The 23,458-nt window shown below is 41.8% G+C and overlaps 1 protein-coding gene across 1 annotated transcript; it reads right to left on the bottom strand.

Annotated features, from left to right (window-relative positions):
• Positions 1-2,377: 2,377 nt before the first annotated feature.
• Positions 2,378-22,895, bottom strand: map3k20a (mitogen-activated protein kinase kinase kinase 20a). The gene is made up of 20 exons (XM_080537085.1): positions 22,824-22,895; positions 20,327-20,513; positions 19,524-19,611; positions 16,527-16,628; positions 15,943-16,008; positions 15,758-15,786; positions 15,510-15,647; positions 14,410-14,496; positions 14,103-14,177; positions 13,708-13,814; positions 11,557-11,692; positions 7,369-7,413; positions 7,240-7,270; positions 6,930-7,069; positions 6,709-6,771; positions 6,527-6,616; positions 4,401-4,517; positions 3,986-4,060; positions 3,611-3,761; positions 2,378-3,301 (listed from the first exon to the last, which is right to left on the bottom strand). Exons 2-20 carry the CDS (start codon positions 20,483-20,485, stop codon positions 2,607-2,609), a joined length of 2,394 nt encoding a protein of 797 aa, XP_080393211.1. The 5' UTR covers positions 20,486-20,513; positions 22,824-22,895; the 3' UTR covers positions 2,378-2,606.
• Between the last annotated feature and the right edge of the window lie 563 nt (positions 22,896-23,458).

The raw sequence follows: 23,458 nt of genomic DNA on the forward strand, positions 1-23,458 counted from the left end.
ATTATTATTATTATTATTAGAACTGAGGTCTATTTCTCACAAGCCTAAACCCCATATTTGGAGCAAAAAGCAAAAAGTCAGTTTTTCATAATATGGGACCTTTAATATGTATCAAAACAAAAAGTCATAGCACATTTTGAAGTTGAATTGGTGTGAGTAGTGTAAAGGTTGTAGAAGGAGTAGCAGGTTGAATAATTGGAACAATAATAATGAAGAAGAGAAGAACTTTGTGAGCTTACATTAAGATTGTCAGAGTAGTTTAAATAAATTGAGATTAGGTGGGTTGGATGGTTGATTGGATGGATGAATGGAGAGATGAAAGAGAGGATGGATAGATGAGACAGGGGAGGTATAGAACGATCAAAAACAATTAAGAGGTTAATCAGTATGGGTTATACTGAGTGAAGCAGTAATGACCAGTGAAAGGAAGAAGCTAGGTAGTTGAACATTTAGATAGATATAAGGTTAGACAGATTGAAGGTTAGATAGATAGTATAATACAGTAATACAGTACAAGGTCATAGAGAGACAGATAGGATAAGCCTGAGGTAATGCGTTGTGCGAGTGTGGCGCAGAGGACCAAACCGCAGACCATGTTATCCTGGATTGCCCGGTGTACCACCCACCCAACGGGATGCATGGTCTGTTGGTATTAGATGACGAGACGATGACATGGCTTCTGGAGGGGTGTCCAGAAATATAGCCCGGGTGAGCCCCTCAACCAGGTCTCGGGGTGGTAAAAGGGTAGCCCCTCAACCAGGTCTCGGGGTGGTAAAAGGGTAGCCCCTCAACCAGGTCTCGGGGTGGTAAAAGGGTAGCCCCTCAACCAGGTCTCGGGGTGGTAAAAGGGTAGCCCCTCAATCAGGTCTCGGGGTGGTAAGAGGGTAGCCCCTTGGCCCCGAGCCTGGTGGAGTGGAGAGGAAAACAACAACCCATACGCCGAAGAAGAAGAAGAAGAAGAAGAAGAAGAAGCCTGAGGTACTTCAGTGGAGTGGGTAGAGGGTTCAGTGGTTGAGAGTGTTGGCTGGTTAAATGGCTGAGAGTGGTGTCAGTGGGGTAGAACTGGTAGCCAAGAGAGTGCATTGTTGTGTAGGAATGTGTTCTGCAGGTCATCTGTTGTTTTTATTCAAGAGTTATGAAAGTTCCATTGTGATCAAATTATTTAAGTATCTAAATAGAAAAAAAGGCAGCCTGCTTTCTTCAGATTGTACAGGTATTTAGTTCTCTTTTGCAAAAGGAGAACAGTTTACAAGCATGTCAGACCAACCTGACCGTCAAACGTCCTCAAAAAAACGTGATGACAATAGGGAGGCATGTATTTTTATACACACAGATAACAAACTTGCCCTTAGGTGAGGGCAACCAATCAGGTTGGGCAGAGGTCATAGGTGAGGAAGAGGGAGGAAGGTGATATGGGTAGAACTAGCCCTCCCTTCCTTGCAATTATGACAAAGGTAGGAAAAGAGTAACAAAAGCTGAGCATGTTGTGTTTCGCTATTGTCTTGAATTTGTAGGAATCGAGACAGCCATTGAACACAAAAGGGCAATTGCATTTATTCAAATGTATCTGTTGTTGGGAAAATGTAGAATCCTGAGCTGGGGAAACTGGCGTCTCACTGTCTATTCGACTGGGGCCGTCAATGTGTTAATTCTGCCCAGACAGTCTGACTGTCTATTGACTCTTGTGAATTCAGTCTCAAAGGTCATGAATGTCTTATCAATAAATAAAATGTCTTATCAGGCATATTATTCTGGACAGTCTGGACGGATTGTATGGCAGCTAGTGCTGAGGCACAAACATGTACATTTCAAGCCTGCAAACTGTGACACTTTAAATAACGTGAAAAAATACTTTTGTGCAATATGACAACCCTAGTTGACTATCTGTGCAGTATAGTACAGTGGATTGTGTACATAGCCTTTATTTATGTAAACCAGCTCCTTACCTTCTTGTGATTTTATTCTTTTTCTAAAAGTGTTTTTTTCCCCCTTTCCTAGCACCAGGGGAGCCCCCCCTCCTAAATTTCGTTGTTTGGTACCTGTACTGTAGCAATGACAATAAAGTCCATTCATTCATTCATTCATTCATTCTGCCACACCATAGCAGTTGCATTAACAATGGGGCTCAGAATGTTGTCCTAAATCAACACTCCACCATGTTAACCGGATGACAGGTTTTGAAGTTACAAAACGCTTTAAGAGTTTAAAAAGGTATCAAAAACATTTTAAAGTGGAAATGGTATTAATAGCTTAAGAAGAGTAAGATCGGCAGTGACTTTTGCATTCCATAGACCTCCATGTTAAAAAATGCACTTTCAAGTTTATAATGTTGAAAAAGTTTAATAGGTATCAAAACGAAAGTTATAGCAATGTGAGTTACAACTCTCTGAACGTTTTAAAGTTGGATTGGTGCGAATAGCTTAACCATTGTAGATTATAGATGTAAATACTTTATTTATTAATAACCACTATCAGAGTTAGCCACCTGTAGTCCAGTCAAATGGGTCTTTCACAACAGAAATATTCTCTAAATATTCTCTAGAAATTCTCAAATATTGAGGTAGACGTGCTGCCCAGTCCATATGTAAGCATTTCAGAAAAGGTCCTCAGATTCTACCACGCCCAACTCTGCCTCCTCTCCTCGGTTGACCTCTGACCTGTTTGGTTTCCTGCCGTGGTAACCTTTTCTGACGCTCCACTTTGATCCATCCTCCTTCACTGGCTTTAGCCCCCTCTTGTTCTGTACTGCGGCTTTCCACCCCTGCAGATATTCCTGGTATCACCCTAGGGCTGTGCTGTGGTACTACACTATAACTATTTGACCGAGGTCTCCCTCCATGGTGTGACGTTCTGCTGGACCTATTTTGTGTGTGGTTGACCCTTGCATGAGACCACGTGTCCCTGCTGTTCACATATAACGAGTTGCCAATGTAGCTGTGTCTGCGGTGAGCATGCGCAGCCCCGGCACTTTGCAGGCGCTCTCGCTCAGAGGTGCTCTCTGAGGTGGTGCTGGAGGGGCTGCTGCCCTTTGACCCCAGGTGGATGGCAGATAGCTTGGTGGAGAGACCGGTGGTGGGAGAGGAGCTGCGGGACTCTGACCAGGGAGAGAATGGGTTGCGATTGGGAGACCTACGGACCGCAGCGGCATAGGACGAGGCCTGGTCTCCATACGCAGACAGGAAGTGAGGCAGGGTGCGGGGGTCAGAGGGGCTGGTGGGGGTTGGAGGAACATGCTGCTGCTGTGCTGACTGGCTCTTCAGCTGCCTCTGCCTCAGGTTGTACATCCATCTGGGATCTACATCTGAACAACAAGAACATCCACTGATACTGTAGGTTAGGCAGGCTAACCCTGTATGACACCATCTGCTCTGGAACATTTGGTCAGGAAATGGTCGAGCTCGGTATACCAAAATACCTCCTCGATTATCATAAACAAAAGTTTTGTGATATTTGTGAAGGCTATTAATTTCTCATTAATGCTAGCCCACATCACATATTTATGCACCATGTACGACAGTTTAAGATATTCTGTATACAGTTCACTGTATATTACCTTTTATAGCTTTCATAGCACATAGCATCAATTGAAAACACCATAAAGGAAAGTTACCTGAGTTGGACCTGCTTCTGGGGATCCCTTCTATATTTGACTGTATTGTTTCTATAACCAGCTCCACTTTCTTGATTTCATCTTGTCCACTGGTGGAATTCCACCTTATTGCATGACAATGCCTGGTGGCCCTGGGTGATATAACATCATTCTATTGTAGAGTAGAAGGGAAAAGAGTAACAGTCAAGGGATTTATATAATCTACTGTACAATACATATAGAATTGTGTAGACATACAGTTTACAGTTTACATTCATTCACGTTATTGATAACATTTACACTGCAGGGGTCTATTGTAGCCTGTAGTGAGTGCTAGGTCTGGCTTTCTCATATAGCTCCTATATTTATACATACATAATGTTTTGAGTGACTCACCTCATAATTAACAATGCAGTCAACAATCTGATTCTCTCGTATTCCAACTATCCATTTGTCCATCACGAATGGTGGCTGAAAGGTAATGGTATTGATGTTTAAGATTATATTCCATCCTCCTACATCATGGCAATAATATGTTAAATTGTTAATGTCACAACATCTGCAAGGTGGTATGTTCCACAGAATGAATGTATTAATTAGAGCAGATTTATTATGATATCTGTGGTATGTTCATTATGTGGTACTTTTTAAAGGGTTATCATCAAAGGAATATAGAAGATATTAGTTCAGGTCTTGCCACCCTTAAAGTGACACTTAGTACATATTAATTATCTCCAGCACCATACTAGTGTCTACATATGTGAAAACTGTGATTTTCTATGTTCTACTACACATATGCTCACGGTCACACCTTGATCATCTTTAGAACATCCACATCCTGTCTGTAGGCGTTAAAGCTGACATCTTTGATGTACGTTATTGCAACTTCATCCCCATCAAGTTCCATGTACATTTTCCATTTGCAGTCCTTGAAAGAGAGGAGACTATTAAAGATTGTAGGTCTTCAATGTCTAGCACTGACCCCAACTATTGTGCATCCCACAAAAACATAACATATCACTGCTTTCAGTTGAGACCGAACCTGTCTGCACTTTTACCTAAATCAACAGCACAGCCTAGAGGTAATTCCTTGATATTGGTAATTTCCTGCACCTTGAGATGTAATTTGAACGATCAAATCATGATGAAATGTGACAGAGGGACAAATAGTGAAATAGGATATGCTGCTTGAGTTCTGCACTCACTGTGTAATTTACCTCTGACTTCAATTTAGAGAAATGCATAATTGGACTTGTTAGTGTTAGTTTGCCCCACTCTTAGCTGGTATTCTCAGCATCACAAAAATAACAGAATAATCATAGGATGAAATACATTTTAGATACATCATTGCCAATCTTAAGATATTACTCTACTTCAGGGCTCATGAAAAATTAAACATACAGTCAATTGCTATGGTGAAAACCCGTTACTATTTTGGTTGGGGTAAGGTTTGCGGTATGAGACAAGGTGATATTTAGGTGAAAAACATTTTACTAATGCTAATGTTATTCCAGTTGAGCAAAAATATAGTGTATGTCTATCAGTGCTGCATGAGTGACAGATCAAATCCTCGCTAGAAAGCTCACATCTGAGCTAACCCCTATCCCACTCCTCCTGCATATTGCATGCTGACAAAGCAGTAATGATTTTGCCATCCCCAAACCCCAGCCATGAAGCCACAGGTCACAGCTTAACCACACAGGGTTCATGGTGTGGGCCAATCTATTGTGTGGGGATCACAGAGGAAGACATCAGAGGAGGTGGCAGTAACACACTCATCTGAGGAGCCTCAGCCCTCTCTTGCGCTGTCCCCAGGGGCTGGACATGGCTCAAAGGGGGAGCGTCAGGAAGCCTCTGGCTCAGAGACACACCAGCGGCCCTGTGTCGGCTCTGGCCAGTCGCACCAGGGCTCCCAGGTCCACGCTAGTCTAATCACTCCAGCAGAAACAATGTCTGGTAATGATGCCCAGGACCCGAGTGCGTCTAATGACAACTCATACATAATTCAGCACCTTTCACTTGGCTGCACGGTGATATCCTCATTAGTAGGGGACCCTCAGTGGTTGTCAGATGGTGGCCGCACAATCGCAGGCCCTCATTTTGTCTTTGAGAAGTGCAGCTGCTTCCATGACGCCGCCAGCAAAGAGGGGCAAAAAAACCCCAGTGCGGGTTTGTTTTATTTAGTGCAAAAAACCTTCCAGTTTGTAAAAACAAGGCTGACATGGAACCTGACACCAGGCAGGGGAAAATAATTAGCTCTCATTTTCTCAGCCTCCTGTTTCCTTCTCCCTGCTGTGTTTTCTACCCACTAAACCACCACATGTCAGAAGAAATGGGAGGCAATTAGCAGGCTCGTTTCAGCCCCGCCGAACGCACTGAAAGGGGACTATTTATGATGGGACAATGAACAGCTGAAAGATTAAATAACATTTGCCTTTTAAAAAGAAAATGACTTCTGGCTAAATGGGCTATTTTTGATTAAATTCAAACAGCAAGTGGAGAACCAGCCTTTCTCCAACATTTGAGACCCTAACAAAGGACTGCGAGCAAGTGGGGGTGGATGAGATGCATGGCTTCAGATGAAATATGTATTCATCTGTTTCTCTTGGAAGTCGACATCTTGTGAAGGCAAAACATGCTCAGTGTAACAGTGGTCAATATTTGCTTGGGTTTGGTGGGTACCATAATGAGCATCTATACCTAGTGGAACAACAACTTGAAGAGGAGCGCCTCCATCCTTCTAGGATTCTAGGAGTTTCAATCTAATTTGCCAGCAAGAAGTTACTACTATATGCATATGTTGTGATTTTAAACAGACTAAGAATAATAAGACAATTCATTATTTGTCTAACCATATGCCTGAGGATATCCTGGTGTGACGGCAACGGGCTGAGGCCTAGAACATAGAATATCTTTAGTGTTCAATTAAAAACCTACCGAGTGGCCTGTTCCTGTTTTCCAGTGGTACCCAAACACCAGCTCCAGATTCATAATCTTCCTCCCCTCTTCCTCCTCCTCCCACTCATCCTGTGGAAGGAACATCTCCAAGCTAAACATGATGTAAACAGCAAACACCACACAAAATGTAAGGGAAAATAAAGATTCTTACAATACTCTACCTTCATCAATGGAGGGAAGTGAACGAGCCCGAGGTAATCATTGGTTAGCTTCTCAATTTCACTCTGGTTGAGAGGGAACAACACTATCAAATTCAGAATCCTATTGTAACTTGTATTAGCTTACTGGTATAGGCTCTCACACAAGTGTACACAATTTGCACTGTATGTACTGTAAATGATCCAGTTGTTCGTGATAATTTTCTGTGTGTGTTGCACGGTACCTTCAGGTGCATGATGTGACCCTTTGATTTGACCCCCATGTCCCGCATGTCTGCTTCGGTGAGCAACAGCAGTCTCTTTCCTGTGATGTGGTTTTCCTTAAATAGGTCAGCATACAGCTGCATGCCACATGCAACTTCGCCTGAGAATCACAAATGAAAACTCTCACACTCACACACACGCAGGCACAGTACAGTACACACATGAAGGGTTGGAGAACTTTTATTCATTTGATCTGAATCACAGTATGAGAAATCTATGATGAGAGTGTGTGTGTGTGTGTGGACAATGGACATCCAGTACTGTACATACCAGCCCCAAATATCTGCTGCATCCAAAAGTACTGTGGGTATGGAGCAGGAAAGACATCAGTATTCATCAGTAATGGTGCTAGGAGGCATTTATAACGGCTGATTAAACAAAGTAAGTAGTAATACTAACCACATGTTCCTCAGTCCAGGTGTAAATGTCAAGGGTGGGGAGAAGCTGCAGTAGAAAAAAGAAGAGATAGAACAACGGAATACAACTCTAATGGTTGAAATGTTTCAATATAAATATGTACAGGTGAAAACAGTAGGTCATGCAATTAAATTGATGCAAGCAAATTGATGATCGCAATAGTTTGAGTTTTACAGTAAAAAAAATAATTCCAATGAAAGAATTCATTATGTCCACTGATTGTGTAGAATATGACTAGGTTCTAATGTCCAATGTTCATCTGACTGGTCTCTTGTGATCCATTTTAAGGATAAATGATGTATTGCTCATTCAGTGTAATCAGGCAGAAACTTGCCAGCCAAAATAAAGATTTCATCATTATTATGATCATGAGGCTGGTACAGTATGTGGTGACAGAAACATTACGATGGGGGAATTGAGGGGAAGATGACTAAATGAATTGCTAATCTCCTGCATTCACTATCTGCTACCCACGGCATCTGATGACAGCTGAGTATGAGCTGAATGCCAATCTCCACACATCTCCTTCAAAGAGGCCATTTCAGAATCAGTGCAATACACGTCTAAGCAGCCAGCCTCCATCTAAACTCCCTCACCCCAGCTGCGTTTTCCGCCTACTCCAGTGGTATGGGTTCGGAAGTAAACAGATTCAAAAACACTCCCCTGCTGCCAAAGTTCCATTACAGATATTGCCTAATTAAAGTGACATAATATCACATTTCGAGCAGCCATATTGTATTTCACAAATGACTTGCCATCCTCCTTTTATTAAAATCCAAAGCCTACTGTTGACAAAGGGAAACAGATCTTAATGGGGAGGGGAGGGGAAAAGGGAAAGTCAGCAGAAATTGCTCAGCCATTGGAATTCCTTTGACAGTGAAGAGTGGTTCAGTGGTTCACACAATCCTGCCCCCATGTGGAATGGGAGAATACTGTAACAATTTCATCGTGCGTCGATTGGAGGGACATGTATCAGAAACCTGTGCAGTACAAATGTGGCAGATTTTACTCAGAATGTGTACTGGCTAGTATAACTTGATTACACAGTATGCTTGTTTGGGGGCTTTGTGAAAAGTACACATTGATCTAATACATATGCATAATTCAGATATGATTTCAGATCTTAGATCTTTCAGATGTTATCATCTGCTCCTAATTTCACACACCAGCCTGCTGTTCTTCATTGTCTCCAAGTCTGGTTCTCCTGGTAATTTTTGGGATTGTGTTTATCTAAATAGAGACACCTTGAAAATCAAAAGTTGACCTGATCTGATTTAGAGTCTGTAAGTCTCAGTCTGCATGTTGTTTTCAATAGTTATAAATGATATATTGTTATAAAGGAAAACGTATTTTAACTGAATATTTGAGTTGTTCTTGTTCATGATACTTCTCCACAATTGTTACAGAATCGAGAAAACATGAGAAAACTGGAAAAGCAAAGAAACAAAGCAAAAAATGTAATGTTTAATGAGAAAAGTGTATTGAAAAACAAGGAACAGAAGAGGTGCAGCTAAATGAATTCACATCAAAAAAGGGTTATTGCAAACCATAAAAGAATTTGACTAATGGGAGGTGCTGAAGCTTGAAGAGATAATACCTCAAGTGTTGAGGATTAGATCCTCACCAAAAAATAAACATAAAGTGGTTGACTTTCACACAAGGAAGTGTAAATATTGATTATTGTCTATAATGGATGTATTTCTGACTAGGTTTCACTACACCATATATAAAAACATACATAAAGTAAGTCGAAAAAGATGAAACCATCAGGGCTTAGCTGATATATACCTCAAGCTTTCACCAAATGTACTTTTATCAGTTGAGCATCTTTGAGCTTTTTAGAGTCACACAGTCATTGTATAAGCTAAGAAAGGAGCATCAATTTACATTGTCCATAAATAGCAACATTTACATGGCATTTGGTAACGGCACTGTTAGATGAGCTTAAACACGCTCATATTGGGGGTCATTACACATGGCCTGTGTTCAAAACTGTTGGTGCAGATGGAGATATTGTTTATCTTATAGTTAACCCCATTAAAGAGCATTTCACCAAGACTACACTGGGGCTCTCACAGATACTGCACTGTATCAACAGACCATGGTATGGGGGCCAGGAATCCAACCGATTCCTGACAGAATGTATACAGACAGGGCACAAGAAGTCTGTAGTTTAATGGGCTATCAGGAAAGTTTCTCTCTCTCTCTCCTGCTGACATGAGTCTGGGTCAGCCGGGGGACACAACATGTACTTTCTCATCCTAGTGAGAGACTCCATCTCAGCAACTGCACTCCACCACATACAGAACAAATTGGCCAATCTTAATGTCAGCGAAATGTCACTTCATCATAAAAGCTTTGCCTTGGTCACATGGCTCGTTCTTCACAGCGTGGCACCATACATCCAGTACATTAGGCATAAATGACATCCATAAGGGCCATGTAGGTGGAAAGTCTCTAATAGATTCCATGTCCATAGAGTGTGAACATCTCTGCGCTACAGCTAATATATTTGGCTATACTTTATCATAAAAAAGTAATTGTTAGTATAACAAAAATGATCAAGCAATAAACCAAAAAAGTATTGAGTAATGAATGATCTGAATGACAAAATTACATAATCATCTAATTTACAAAGCTTGTTTCTATAACACCAATGATGTGGAAAAAAGTGATGCCTGTTGGTGGGAGCTTGCTACAAGACCACAGTTTTGACACAGTCAAACGTGATTGAACCACTCTACTGAACCCCTACCCCTTCCCCCAGCTGAACCAATCAGGGAGAACTAATCGCTGTCGTCTGACCAGTTGAATTCACCCCTCCCCAGGGCCATGTTGATTTTGCGTCCCTCTCTGATACTGCTGGACTTGGAAGAGTTCTGCTTAGCCTGCATGTTGACCTGCATGCCTGAGTGCAGGACGGGGCCCCCCATGTCCAAGGTAAACATGTCCCCAAAGCCCTTCATCATAGCCTGTAGATTCATCCCGTCCACCTCCCCGTTACTGGAGGCTGTGATCTGACACGACATCTCCGAACTGTTCGACTCCTCCGTCTTAGACTCATAGAACGACTTGGAGCTAATCTTTGCGGCCACAGGTAAGAACAGCTGAGAGGTAAAGATAGGGGGGGAGGATAGGGACGGAAGAAGAGGGATAAAAATAGGACGGGAAAGAAAAGGAGGTAAGGAAATTAGATTTAGACCACATACACCAAGAGGATGATGAGAAGTGAATTGATTTTTTACCCAACATGAAAAGGGATTCCCGAAAAGTACTTTAAGCACAGAAAGAGGGTAATAGATATAGATTCAACTGAGACAATAAGAAAAACTGTTGGAATGGACAAAATAGGTGGAAAAAGAACAAACGAAGAGTACAAGTAAACGAAGACATGCTGACTTTCCCTAAACTCTCAACATAGCAGGGAGCATGTCACAGTGCAATTGACAAAATGAAGATTATTGGGCAAATGCCTCACAGAGTGTAAAAAGTGCACACGCTAGTGTGGTTAGGCAGGTGCAACTAAGTGAGGTCATACAAACCAACCAACAGGGCAATGTTTTCAGGTGCAAATTTGTTGCATGCAATAGCTAATTGAAAATGTCACAGTGAGGGAGAAGACAATGTGTTCCGAAATAAGTAATAAGCAACCACTAAGCAAAAAAACAGGTCAGGTCCTAGAAAAGTGTCGGTGAGCCACACTGACAGGTTAATGCAGACACACGTAAGCAGCAGAGGGTTTCAAGACGACAACATTAGCATTACCAACACTGTAATCCCACTGTCCATTAGTTAGGAGGCTCGCTGACAGTCAGTCACAGAGTACATAATGCGTCTACAGTATCTCCTCAACTCAAGCCCCCAGCAGAGAGACTCCTTGCCATTCCATCACTGTCCATTTCATTCTATTTACTTCCATCCCATTGCATTTCAACCTATTTCAGCTCTATTCCAAACAGACAGAAACCAATCTGAAGCAACAGGAATTCTTCCTTGTTGTGACACTGTGAGGACAGATCTGTGGTGAACCGTGACTGTGAAACATAAACTGATACAGGGAAGGTGGTGGACGTCAGATTCAGTGACAAGACAACACACAGTGTATGGTGGCTGTGCTCTGGGTGTTGGTGGTGCAGTGTGCAGATGGTGGAAGTACTTAGAGGGACTCACCGGGGTGTTTGATTGGTCGATGAGCTTGCGCTCCCACATTTTCAGGCGACGTTCTCTCTCCTTCAGCTCCTGTTCCTTGCTGCTCAGGTCTCTCTCCAGCTTCTTCAGTCTCTCCAGCGTGGCCTCAATCTCACACCTAAGGTCAGCATAGGAACATGTTTAGTTTCAGCACATTGGCCTTTATCAACAATATCTTTGTTGCATCTATCATACTGCCACCAATTAACTGACTGTCCTATCACACACTATGTAAGGTGTAATAATGCAGCCAAGAATGCTGAAACAACAAATAATATAGGCTCTCATATTCTGTTATAATGTCATATACTTTATTTCAAAGTAACCTAATTGAGATGTATGAGGAGGTGCATACAGTATCCTTTATTGAAATAAATGCATTATTTACACAGAAAGCGTGCACTTGTGAAGTTAGGCTTTGGTCCTACAGGTAGGTGGGTGTCCTGCTGCGAACACACTCTGATTGATTTGGCTGACTTTGCCCAGCAGGTGGAGCTGTGTGGTGCGCCATGGGTAGCCATGCTGAGTCACAGGGCAACACACTCAACTCCCACACGGACATTTATGAACAGGCATGTGACGCAGGCAGGAAGATCCAACCCCCACCCACCCCTGCCTGCACCCTCCCACTCCTCCAGCCCCCCTCCCAACCTCAAAGACTTTCCACTCATGCTCGAAACTTCCCTCATAATTGATTTTCTTGCTTGTCGCTTTCCTGACAAACACCCTCGGTATTTCTCGTCCTCCTCTCGTCCTCCTCTCGTCCTCCTACCATGGTCTTATACATTTTTTTAATACCTCTCACATTTCCTCCCCCATGCACTCTAACTCGCCCTTTCTTTTTTCCTCCCAATTTCCTCCCCCTCTCTTCTCCTCTCCTGTGATCCAGACGGCTGCCAGAGGACTAGAGAAAAGAGAGTCTCTTCATGCTCTCCTGGGCCGTGTCCAAATTGCCTTAATATAGACTGCAACAGGAGCCCTCTGGGCCAGTGTCTCAGAGGACGGAGCAGCTTTGGACACTCAGTAATACACAAGTAACTGAATTGATAGCTAATTAACCAGTATGCTAGCTTTTCACTGGATTTCCAGACTGATTAAAACAGGAACATACCACCACAATATAGTTCATACTATATGCATGAGGGGAAATGCAAATCAGAGGATCTATCACTTTTTTTTTTACAATATCACTTTTGTCCTATAGCCAGATTTAACAATCGCTTTGACCCCTCATCAGAAGGACAGTTGCCTATCACCTAATATATAACAATAGTATAATCGAAGGACGAGTGACATACTGTATAGTGGCGGTCGTGGCACAAATGTGTATGGATGCTCACTAGGGACATCTTACGATAAGAACTATAGTTAAATGCATAGCCTCAACATTGTACCCTGGAGATGTGTGGAACTAGACCTGCGGTGGCACAGCCGGGCTGCACGCAGCATCTGCTGCCGAGGGGCTCCCTTTTGACCAGGGTAATGAGAAACCACAACACAAACCTTCTGCAACACCTGGCTGCCCCTGATCCAAGCAGACCTCAGTCCCATACACTCCACTCTTCTCCAGTCTCTCATTACCACAACATAGTTAGCCTTGGAATCTACTACTACTGTAGTCACTGAACAACACTTCCCTCCCCCTCTTTACCACATGTCTTCAGTCTCCCACTGTTGAGTAGCTCACCTGCTCATGTCTGCCTGGACATTCCACTATTAGTAGTGTTGAGGAAAAGCCTTGTAGCACTGAAAAACCCAGAGCCGGATAGAAGAAAGTACCAGCTGACACCCAGTCTGTGCTAAACATCACTACTCCTCCAGCTGCTCACACAGCCCAATTAAACACTTCTACATGAAAAAGATGGTGATTATTTTTAGGCCTTATGGGTAAAGAGGAAGTATATCCAGATGGAGGATTCTTTAGATATGTGATGCCTCTATGAGTGCAATTATAAAAGATCTATGCACACATGCACACATCCTTTTTGGCATTTAGAGGCCCATATAAGCGGCGCTTCCACTTTGAAAGAGTTCTGGTGTATCTCTAGGCTCTGGGTTAGTTTGTTTGTCTTGATGAGACAGACAGGGTTGTAGAAAAGCATAATCCAGTCTGGGAACGGGTGATTGCAGTACCTCCACTCTGCTTTGTTGTGTAAGAAGGAGTTGCACTGTTCGGGAAGCTTGCTGTCGTTGGACATGGACTCCAGCGTTGCAAGGATCTGTTTGAACATTGGTCTTTCCTGGAAGGCGACAAAACAACAGTGTAGCCTAGTGTTAGAAATCAAATCTTATCACTAGTCTGATATTCAGCTGCAAATGAAAAGTAATCCAAGCTTCTTGGAGTGATACTGCGTCGTAACTGTATGTGATGTTAACCATGAGGTTTATGAGGTGTTGTATTATCCACTGTTGTGTGTGTGTGTGTGTGTGTGTGTGTGTGTGTGAGTGCGCGTGTATGTGTGTGTGCGCGTGTGTGCGTGTGCGTGTGCGTGTGTGCATGCGGACAGGCGGGCATGAAGATGTCTTACCTTAGGCTCAGTCATCCAGCACTTCCTCATCAGCTCAGCAAAACTGGCTGGGCAGCTACTGGGAATGGTTAACCTCTGTAGCAGAGAGGATCACAGGACATTTTCTGTTTCACTTACCAGGAGTAACTCAATACTCTTACTCAATAACTTCACAAAGAATATTTGTTCTATGAATCTTTGTTGTATGTACGGAATAATTCAATTCAATTCAATACAATTTCAATAATTTGTCTTTGAGACGAAATTAGGAAGGTATTATCAAAGCACAAGTACAGCAGTGTGTATTATGGAAGAAGGAGAGCTGTACCTCACTCTTCTCAACCACCAGCCAGGCCACTTGTAGGCCCTCCAGGCCTTTAAAGGGAATCTCACGAGTCAGCATTTCCCATAGGACCTGACACAATGCACACAGAAGTCAGGGTCAGTCTGGTCAGTCAACCAGCAACCACAGTCAACCACCACTGTCTCTTCAGGGTGTTCCACTGAACTGAGACACAACACAGACTTTTTACATATTAAGAAAGCAACCTTGTATAAAATGATAGGGCAATTATACATGCAGTGTATCACGACATTCTATACATTTCTAAGTGTGAAGCAAATTGTATTTTCACCATGTGTAAACCTAAGTAAAGCCCAAGATAAAGCTCATGGAGAACAATGTGTTGATATAGATGCTGGTCTGATCCCAGGTCCTGCTCTGTTTGTACACTGGCTGTTTATGGCACTCAGGAGTCAGGCCCTTGATTGGCTAGGTGACAAAGAGCATGCCCCATAGGCTCTGTCACTCTACGCTTCACACCTTCTCTGTCACCACACAGGAATGCGGCTGAGACACACACACACGCCCGCTCGCACACGCACACGTACGCACCAAACACGCACGCACACACGGACTGAAATAATATGTCAATGCCTCATGCTCTCTACTCAAGAATGACAGATTGTATCTTCTACACAGCCATTTGATAAAAAGAAGAGAACTAAAGGGATTGCTAGCACTTCTGCAAAGGTCAATAATACTGCTCCAATCTCCTCTTGCAATGGAAGAAATGCAGGCATGAAAATGTCATACCTGAAAATTCTGTTCTTTCAAGTGCTAGTTAGAGACTTTGATTGACAGTTTACTATTGTGGCCATGCAGTTACATGAGTGAAAATAGAGCAATTTCCTCTTCTAAACATACTGGTCCCTTTGCTTCCTCTGCAAGTAATGTAACATCCTTACCAAGCTGTTTCTTCAGTCTCTAATCAAACAAGAATCTTTCCTCTCCTTAGTAGTTAATGTCTTTAGTGTGTTGTAGTAGTAGTAGTAGTAGTAGTTAAAAAGGTTCTGTGAATCATTTGACATTATTGATCAGTAGATAATAGTCTTTTGTCAGAATTACCCAGTGTCCCTGTCACTCACCACGCCGTAAGAGTATGTGTCACATGTCTCTGACACGGGCAGACTCTGGATCACCTCGGGGGCCATCCAGGGGAAGGTGCCCACCAGGGACATGTGGGTGGTGTGGGACAGGAACCTGGACGCTCCAAAGTCACAGATCTGACGAGGGGGAACATAGGTCAAGATACACTGTTCTTTATCTTTATTGCTTTATCATTGTGCAAACTAAAGGTCCCATGCATCCAGGAATGTGGTAGGTACAAACATACCTTAAGAACTTTGTCTGCCGTCAAAACCACTACAAAGGAACAAATGTTTCGGTACAAGTCAGAACAAAGATTACTATTAGGTTTCTTTTAATTCATAATATAATATTTGCTGTGGCTGTGTTGTGCAGATTAAAACACAAGGACACAACAAAGAATAATTCATGCTGATGAATCTGTAACATTACCATTCCTGGACTTCAGGTCTCTGTGGATAACCTTGACAGGGGCCTCCGAGTGTAAATAGTGCATTCCTAATGAGGAAATAAAGACCATTTGCTCTGACTAAGATCAATGGGACACGAGACTCATGTTAACAAGCCTGTGGATCTATAATCTCCTCTCTGTCTGCCTCGCATAGCTCATTACCAACTGTATGTCAACTATAAGTCTCCTGATTAAACACATCTTCTGACTTTACATGTTTTGAGTAGGAGCGCATTTATAATAAATATGTCTAGAATAACAAATACTTGCAAGACCTTGAGCTGCCGTAACAGAGATGTATTCCATCAGGAAGTTGCTAATGAGCTAAAAACAAAAATAGGAAATTCTGTGTTTTCTATTCAAATTGCCATGTAAACCTCATGGTTAGTAGGCCTATACACATGCTGTACACAAACAATTATAATTACATTTAAATACAGACCAAGATTGCATAAAGAGACACAGAGGAATCTAATGTTTCAGAATAAGTTTTATTGGCTTCTATTGGCTTCGCAAATTAGTTTAAAGGAGCCTACAGTAAGTAGAAAGTGAACTGTGTCTTTACCTTTGGCAATCTCCATGGCCCAGGTCATCACCTGTCCCATGTCCATCTCTTCACTATCCTCACTGGACAGATAGTCATAGAGGGACCCTCCACCTGCGTACTCTGAGGGGAAGCACACATCTAAAATTAGTACAATATTCTAAGGGAGAAAACTGCTAATATGATTGATACTACTTAGATCAATCTTGTAGAGATAAATGCGTTATAATAAACAGTCTCTAAATGTCTAATAACACCTCTACAACCCTTTATCAACACGTTGTGAGGGGCACATCTTAATACTAAGTTCCTGTTTCGCAACAAATAGCTATAATACAAGTTCAAATAATGTCTTCATTGTTGTGAAAATATCTTCGAGACGAAAGAGTTCCCCTTGAATTGAGCAGACAGGGTCTTGTTTACATGCTGGTCCTGTCATTGACCTGTCACCGTGGATGAGCTCATTTATCACAATGCCTTGAGGAAACGCTAACACAGCTTAGCACCCTCAGTCTCCCTGTTCCTCCACGACTCGACACTACAAGCTCCTAAACCTATGAACGTCAGTCAAACTCTGTTTGTTTAAACACTGGAGGGAGTAGCTCTAGTATATTGATCTCTTTAATGTCATTACCACTCAAGCTGTGTTTTATGCAGTGATCTGAGTATAATATACAGGTATGTACATATACACATTGATACAAGGAGCATGTTCCCACAAAGTTCCAATCAAATAATACGAGTATACTGTATAGCACTATGTCAATGTTTTCCATGTTCACGACATCCAATGTAACACCTCTGTAACATCCAGTCCATCCATGAGCACTGCCAATAAACATAGTGATATCACTGAGACACTTCAGTACAAAGAGAGTCCCTGCCTGACAGAAGATAAATGGAAATGAACACTATCTGACATCAGCTAGACTAGCAGGAGTCTGATGTTTGTGCAACACACACACCAATGTCGCCACGTGGAATATAGTGCAAACAGGAATAGGCCAGGGTGAAAGGATAACAGCATGTATTTTAATTAAAATGCCCAGCCCTGCTATAAATTCAGCTACCTAATTCATCTTATTATATAATAATCTATGTGGTTTGAATCTCTCTGAAACTCCTTACCCCTATTTGTACCACAGATTTCACTCCAATTTCAGGCATTGAAGATGGTCATCACAAGTAGAAAGGGACTCATAAAAAACCTTTCAACTTTATTACTAATCACGAAAACATTTTGATATTACTATGCAACATTGTCAAACAGCAAAGCAGAAATCCTCCTTTCACCGTGGTACTTTCTAGTTCTTTAGAAGACAAATTGCATAGATAATAATACAACATCCTGCAATAAATATGTTTTCCCTATGAGTCCCACTTTGCCTGTGTCAAAATGATTCCTTTATAAACTAAAGATAAAAAACGAAAGCTATACATACAGTACATACAGTATAGCAGATAAAGATACTATATACAGAGAGGTAAACCAAATTTGGATGAAGTTGCCTCCCTCCAGTAAACGTAGCAGTAAACTCTAGGCCATGTGGGCCAGCAGAGATAGATGGCCTCTCCTGATAGATATTGTTTGTTAGAAAGCCGAGACAGCAGCCTCTGATATACGAGCTGACAGGGGAAATTTATAACCAAGATGATGAATGTGGAAATGGCATGGTCAGAATGGTCATAAACATTTTTCCTTTATCTGGTGCTAATTAGATTCTGCTTTGATAAATAGAGACAGCAGCTCCTTGACAACCAGCCCCATCTCTTGCGGTCACATAACACTGGCCGGAGAGGAGTGACAAGTCTGAAAACTCAAAAGATTTGAAAATGGCTGCCCTGTAACAACTACAACAACTACAGGACAAATATCCAACTGAAGACATAAACAATCCAGACAGAAGAAAGCAAGCAGAAACATCAAAGGCCCATCTGTTTCCCTCTTCAAGCAACACTTGATTTTTAAGAAAGATATATCAGGTATTTTCCAATTCCTGAGTCCATGAATGCCGCTGTAATAATGCTATTTATATATATAATATAATATATAATATATAATATAATAATGCTATGTTATTTTGTTTTCTTCCAAACTAAGCCTGCAAGCACATCATTGTTTCAATACAACAATCTTCCCTGTCTTAGTGCAGAGCAGGCACAGACGGTGAACATGGAACTGGGGTGGGAGATGTCAAAGTGGGAGGAGATACATGTAAATAATTATGATATACTTGAACATCTTGAACATCTTGAAACTTGAAAATCATCCAAAAAGCAGGGATAGGCCACTGATCATCTCATTTTATTTCTAAAACGACCATATCAGGGTCACTGCTGGACTGAGAAAGGAAATCACAAAGACTTAAGTCTGCCCAAAAAAGGAGTTCAGGGAACAAAGATCTTGTCTGTGGTCAGCCTGAATAAAGGAGGGTTAACCATAAAAAATAGAGTTATGTGCATGTAAGGAACTCTGACAGCAAGGAGAAAAGAGGGGAAATCAAATAGTCAGAGGATTACACCCTCCTAGGAAGTCAGTTAAAACTCCACAGGGGTATACTGTACCTCATACATATATAAAGAAATGTCCAGAGTAAGCCCTGCCTTATTCCTATCAGTGTCCTCCACTGCTCACCAGATGAAACGACCTCATACCATCCTAATCATGTAGTCATCCAGTGTACCATGTGACAGCCACTACATGAGCAGTAGCCATACAGTACCTAAAGAAGAGGGTTGTCAAAGAACTCTACATCAGTCACTAATATTTGACCACTACCAACATGAGCACTTACTGAAACTCCTAGCCATCAACTAATGCTTCAATATACAGTAGACCCTAGCACCATTCAATACTATGTAAACAAAATAGCTGTGAAACAAGTATGAACAGATGGCGGCTTCTGCTTGCCCATTAAAACAAGTATAAAAGGCGGTCTCAAGCTACTGAAGAGATAGCTCTGGTTACTATTGGATGAGAAACTAGCAAGGTTGGGATTGCAATGTGAACCAACTTACCAATGACAATTCCATAGTTGGGAGCCTCCAGGATCGCCCCATAGAACTGAATGATGTTCCGATGGCTGAGTACACTGAGGATTTCAGCCTGCGTAGGACATACACAGACAAACATAGTTGGAAAAATAAATACTGTAAAAGTGCCTGATATTGAGGGTAGAAAAAGAGGGTTATGGATTTGTTTGTTTGACTTTGTTTTAGAGATGTATTCTGTGCAATTTATTATGAGCATTATAAACTACGGTTGTGAGAAGTGTTTGTGCTGATCAAGGCTGACAATAATCAGTAAAGAGCATTAATATTCAAAACTGTCACTAGTGAAATGTAAAACTGCACTGGAATAGATCTTCACTAAAACATCATAACTGTCAGTACAATTGTGTTACACATTTCCATGAACAAGCCTTTATAACACTTCGATAACTGTGAACTATCGTAGATTTTTCTCCTCATGTTCAGCACAACCCAACATAGGCCTACAAAGGACTAGGATTTGCATGAAAAGGTGTCTCCGAAGTTTCTTTTTGTTTTAAGACAATGAGGCCATCACTTGAAAGTAATTTCCAGACTCAAAAACCCATGCTTTAATTGGGCCTAATATGATCTCTCATTTGGCAATAATCTTTACTTTAAAGCATACAGTATGTGCAATTCTCTGTACAAAGCGAGGGGGGTATAATGACGTTGAGTGATGGGTACATAAGTCGCAAAAGCCCCACTCAATGTGGGGAGCAATTAAAATGATTACTATACTGACAATTAAAAAGTATATGAAAAGCCTCAGCTGCAATTATGACTCCTACCTCATTTTCGATCTTGAGCAGCTTTTTCACTGCCACCTCTTTGTCCTGAGAGATCCACCTGGCTCTGTAGACGCTGCCGAAGCTGCCGCCACCACAGTTCTCATAGAAGTGGATGTCATCAAACTTGATTTGCACAAAGGAGGCACTGAGAGACGACATCTGATAATGACACTCAGCACCAACTCAACTTCTGGACGACCACAGGGGAAGAAGGCAGTGGAGGAGGAAAAAAAAAGCAAATACAAAGTTCATAAAATGCTGTTCAAAATGCTCTGAACTGTCTCAGGCTTCTTCAACAACAGGACGTCTTCAAGTCCTCTAGGTAGATACCCTGGAACAGTGGTACTGGCACAGCACACTAAACGAGCAGCCTCACACTTGAGCGCACCATGTGAGAGTGTGAGTGAGAGGCTGGTTGTGACAGTAACAGTACCCGAGGGAGGCCTCTGTGTCATTGGCTATGTCTGCCCAGAGTGGCACCGTGATATCCCCTGATCTCAGCCCAGTGATTTATGGGACGTTCCACATGCCTGCCTGCCTGCCTGCCTGCCCCAGACCTACAGTAATACCACACAGTCACCAATACCAGTAAGCAATGACGGTGTGGCCCAGGATCCTCTTTCAGTTTACAAGGACTATGGCATCTCTGGTATGCATTATCCCAGTGCTGTGATCACTTTGCACAAAATACACACAACCAAAGTCACAGACTATTCCAGCACAGTGTAGAGTAATCTGTACATGAAAGGCTAGTGACTGTGCTACATGAAGTGCTTGTATAGGCACTGCATGGACTATTATCAGATGAGCCATAATCTTTTAATGACAGACTGTGTCACACTCCAAAAACAAACCTAAAGAGGGTACTACGAACCTGTTCAACTCCACACTACTATATCTATCACAATCTATATCAATAGTATCAAGTGCAATCTTCACAAGCATATACAATGTATGTGGGGTGAGGAACGCCAAGCCATCCAACTTGTGCCCACACACAGCAATTAGAATTTCCTTTTGTTTGTACATAACAACATGAATGCATCTTGTAAAGAAATAATCCCTTCATTACAGGAAATTGTAGCTCTGTTATTGTTCATACGTTTCCCATTTACGGCTAAGCAATTATGGCTTTTAAGAGGCTGTTTACCTAGGCCAGAATCAGGATTGCTATCCAGCCCAGCAGGAAATGCCTCCATTGTCACAGAGGGGAGTCAATGCTCTCTGCTGATTTACTGCTATTCATGCTATACTTAGCTTTATACCAAGCTGCTCAGGACACGGGCTGTGCAGACATACAGGTATGTACGTTCTGTGACCACTCGAGAAGCCAGGGTTACTGGGATGTGGGAGCACTCCTGGGCTCATTTCTGCCAGTTCTCACTCAAAAGTAAACACTCTGGCATTGAAACACTGGCCTAATACCATGTAAACATGTAGTTTACAGTACATAAGCATCTACACCTGTAGAATAATAATAAAACAAGAACCATAATTGAATAAACGTGCTTTACCCCATCACTATTATCCCTGTTGTTGTCATTACATTTAGATTATGAACTCCATTTGGAATTTGCCAAATACAGTAACTATCCACCAGGAACAACAAACTTCAGTTCCAGAGAAGTGGCAGTGTTGGAAAGCAACAGTACCAACCCTGACCAAATGTGTAGAAGTGAAACCTACACTGTATATTACATAATAGGCCTAATTGCTTACAGACCGTAAATCATTCAGCTGAAGCTGCATGAATGTTGTACCAAAACCACAAGCCAAAGTGCATCAACTGGTTATGTTAAGCACAGCTTCTCCAGCTGACGTACTGTCTACAGTCAGTATTATAATACAGTAAGTATTAATTATTGAGGACAACATGTTGGAGGGTCATGTTTTTGTACACTACTGTGTCTGAAATTGTCCAGAACAACACATGGACTGAATGTCTCCTAAGAAAATGCAGAATGCCTCTAGGACAATGTGGAATGTATGAAATCCAGTTAGGGTGTGGTTGTGACATAATTAGTTCTAACAAGTTATGTCCTGTCAACAGAAACCTGCATCAAGGAAAACAATGAATAGGTGAACTTTGATCAACATTATTACGCACTGGTTCACCATGTCCAAAACATAAAAAACATTTTGGTTCACCACCACAAAACAAATAGGCCTATAAGCAATATTCGGGGTAGTTCATAGCTCATAAAATGTGACTTCACATGGCATTTCCTCAATGACAAGCATTGCATTGCGCACACACACACTGCACCTTATCTGCCCGCTCGAAAAATGAAAGCACTGTTTGTGCGTTACAGCACAGCACAGGCTCTGTTAAACTGTGAAAAATAAGGAATTATTATTTTGTGACATACAACTTCCTGGGCATTATTTACCTAATGCATGTTACGTCATAGTAATTTAGCTTGTCAAAATGGTCAGTCTCAAATAAATATTGTTGGATCATATAAATAATCATGAACGCAATACTTAAAGTACGTACCTAATTTCAATTTTTCCGACAAATTACAGCCGGAACAGATTGACGATTCCAAAGCGTAATGTTACGCAGCTGAAGATAAAGCTTTAGCCTACTTTACGCAATCAAAAAAACCTTTCCGGGAACTCGTGACGTTTATGATTTCCCCACTAAACCGTGATTTTAAGAATTGCCCAACTTCTTCCTTGACCCGGGCTGGCAAATGCTGTTACAGTTGTTGTAGTAGTAATTGCCAACATGAGTACCTTTATGAGTATTTACATGACAACAGCGTCACTCACCGGGCAAAAACGGTACACAGTAAATACTCGCATAGTCGCATTATGAAGAAGCGCAGTAGCCCCGATAGACTTCAGGGTATATCACTATCTATAGCTTTGCATTGGTTTCTATGGGACAATTGAGCTACTTGGGTTGCTGAAACCGCAGTGACTACCCCCGTCCAGGTATATAACATATAGACCACTGAGTAGGCTATAGCCCCTTACGTCTGTTGGTTGCCTTATCAAATTAACTGTCTGGCATGGCCTCAGAATATTGTTAGAAAGGCGGTATTGTTATAATTGTGACAACTGGGATTTAAATAAAAAATCTAAGACTGGGTTTATCAAACAGCACTTCCTAAATCATTTTTGCTA

Source organism: Nansenia antarctica, assembly GCF_963989245.1.
Source record: "Nansenia antarctica genome assembly, chromosome: 7".
Taxonomy (NCBI): domain Eukaryota; kingdom Metazoa; phylum Chordata; class Actinopteri; order Argentiniformes; family Microstomatidae; genus Nansenia; species Nansenia antarctica.

Bases quoted from the DNA above. Each gene is read 5' to 3' on its own strand.
- map3k20a (XM_080537085.1), bottom strand. From the start codon at position 20,485: ATGTCGTCTCTCAGTGCCTCCTTTGTGCAAATCAAGTTTGATGACATC. The intron at 13,815-14,102 runs GTAAGACATCTT...GTCGCCTTCCAG, and splicing joins GCTGGATGACTGAGCCTAAG to GAAAGACCAATGTTCAAACA. The intron at 7,070-7,239 runs GTATGTACAGTA...TGTGATTCTCAG, and splicing joins GCAGCAGATATTTGGGGCTG to GCGAAGTTGCATGTGGCATG.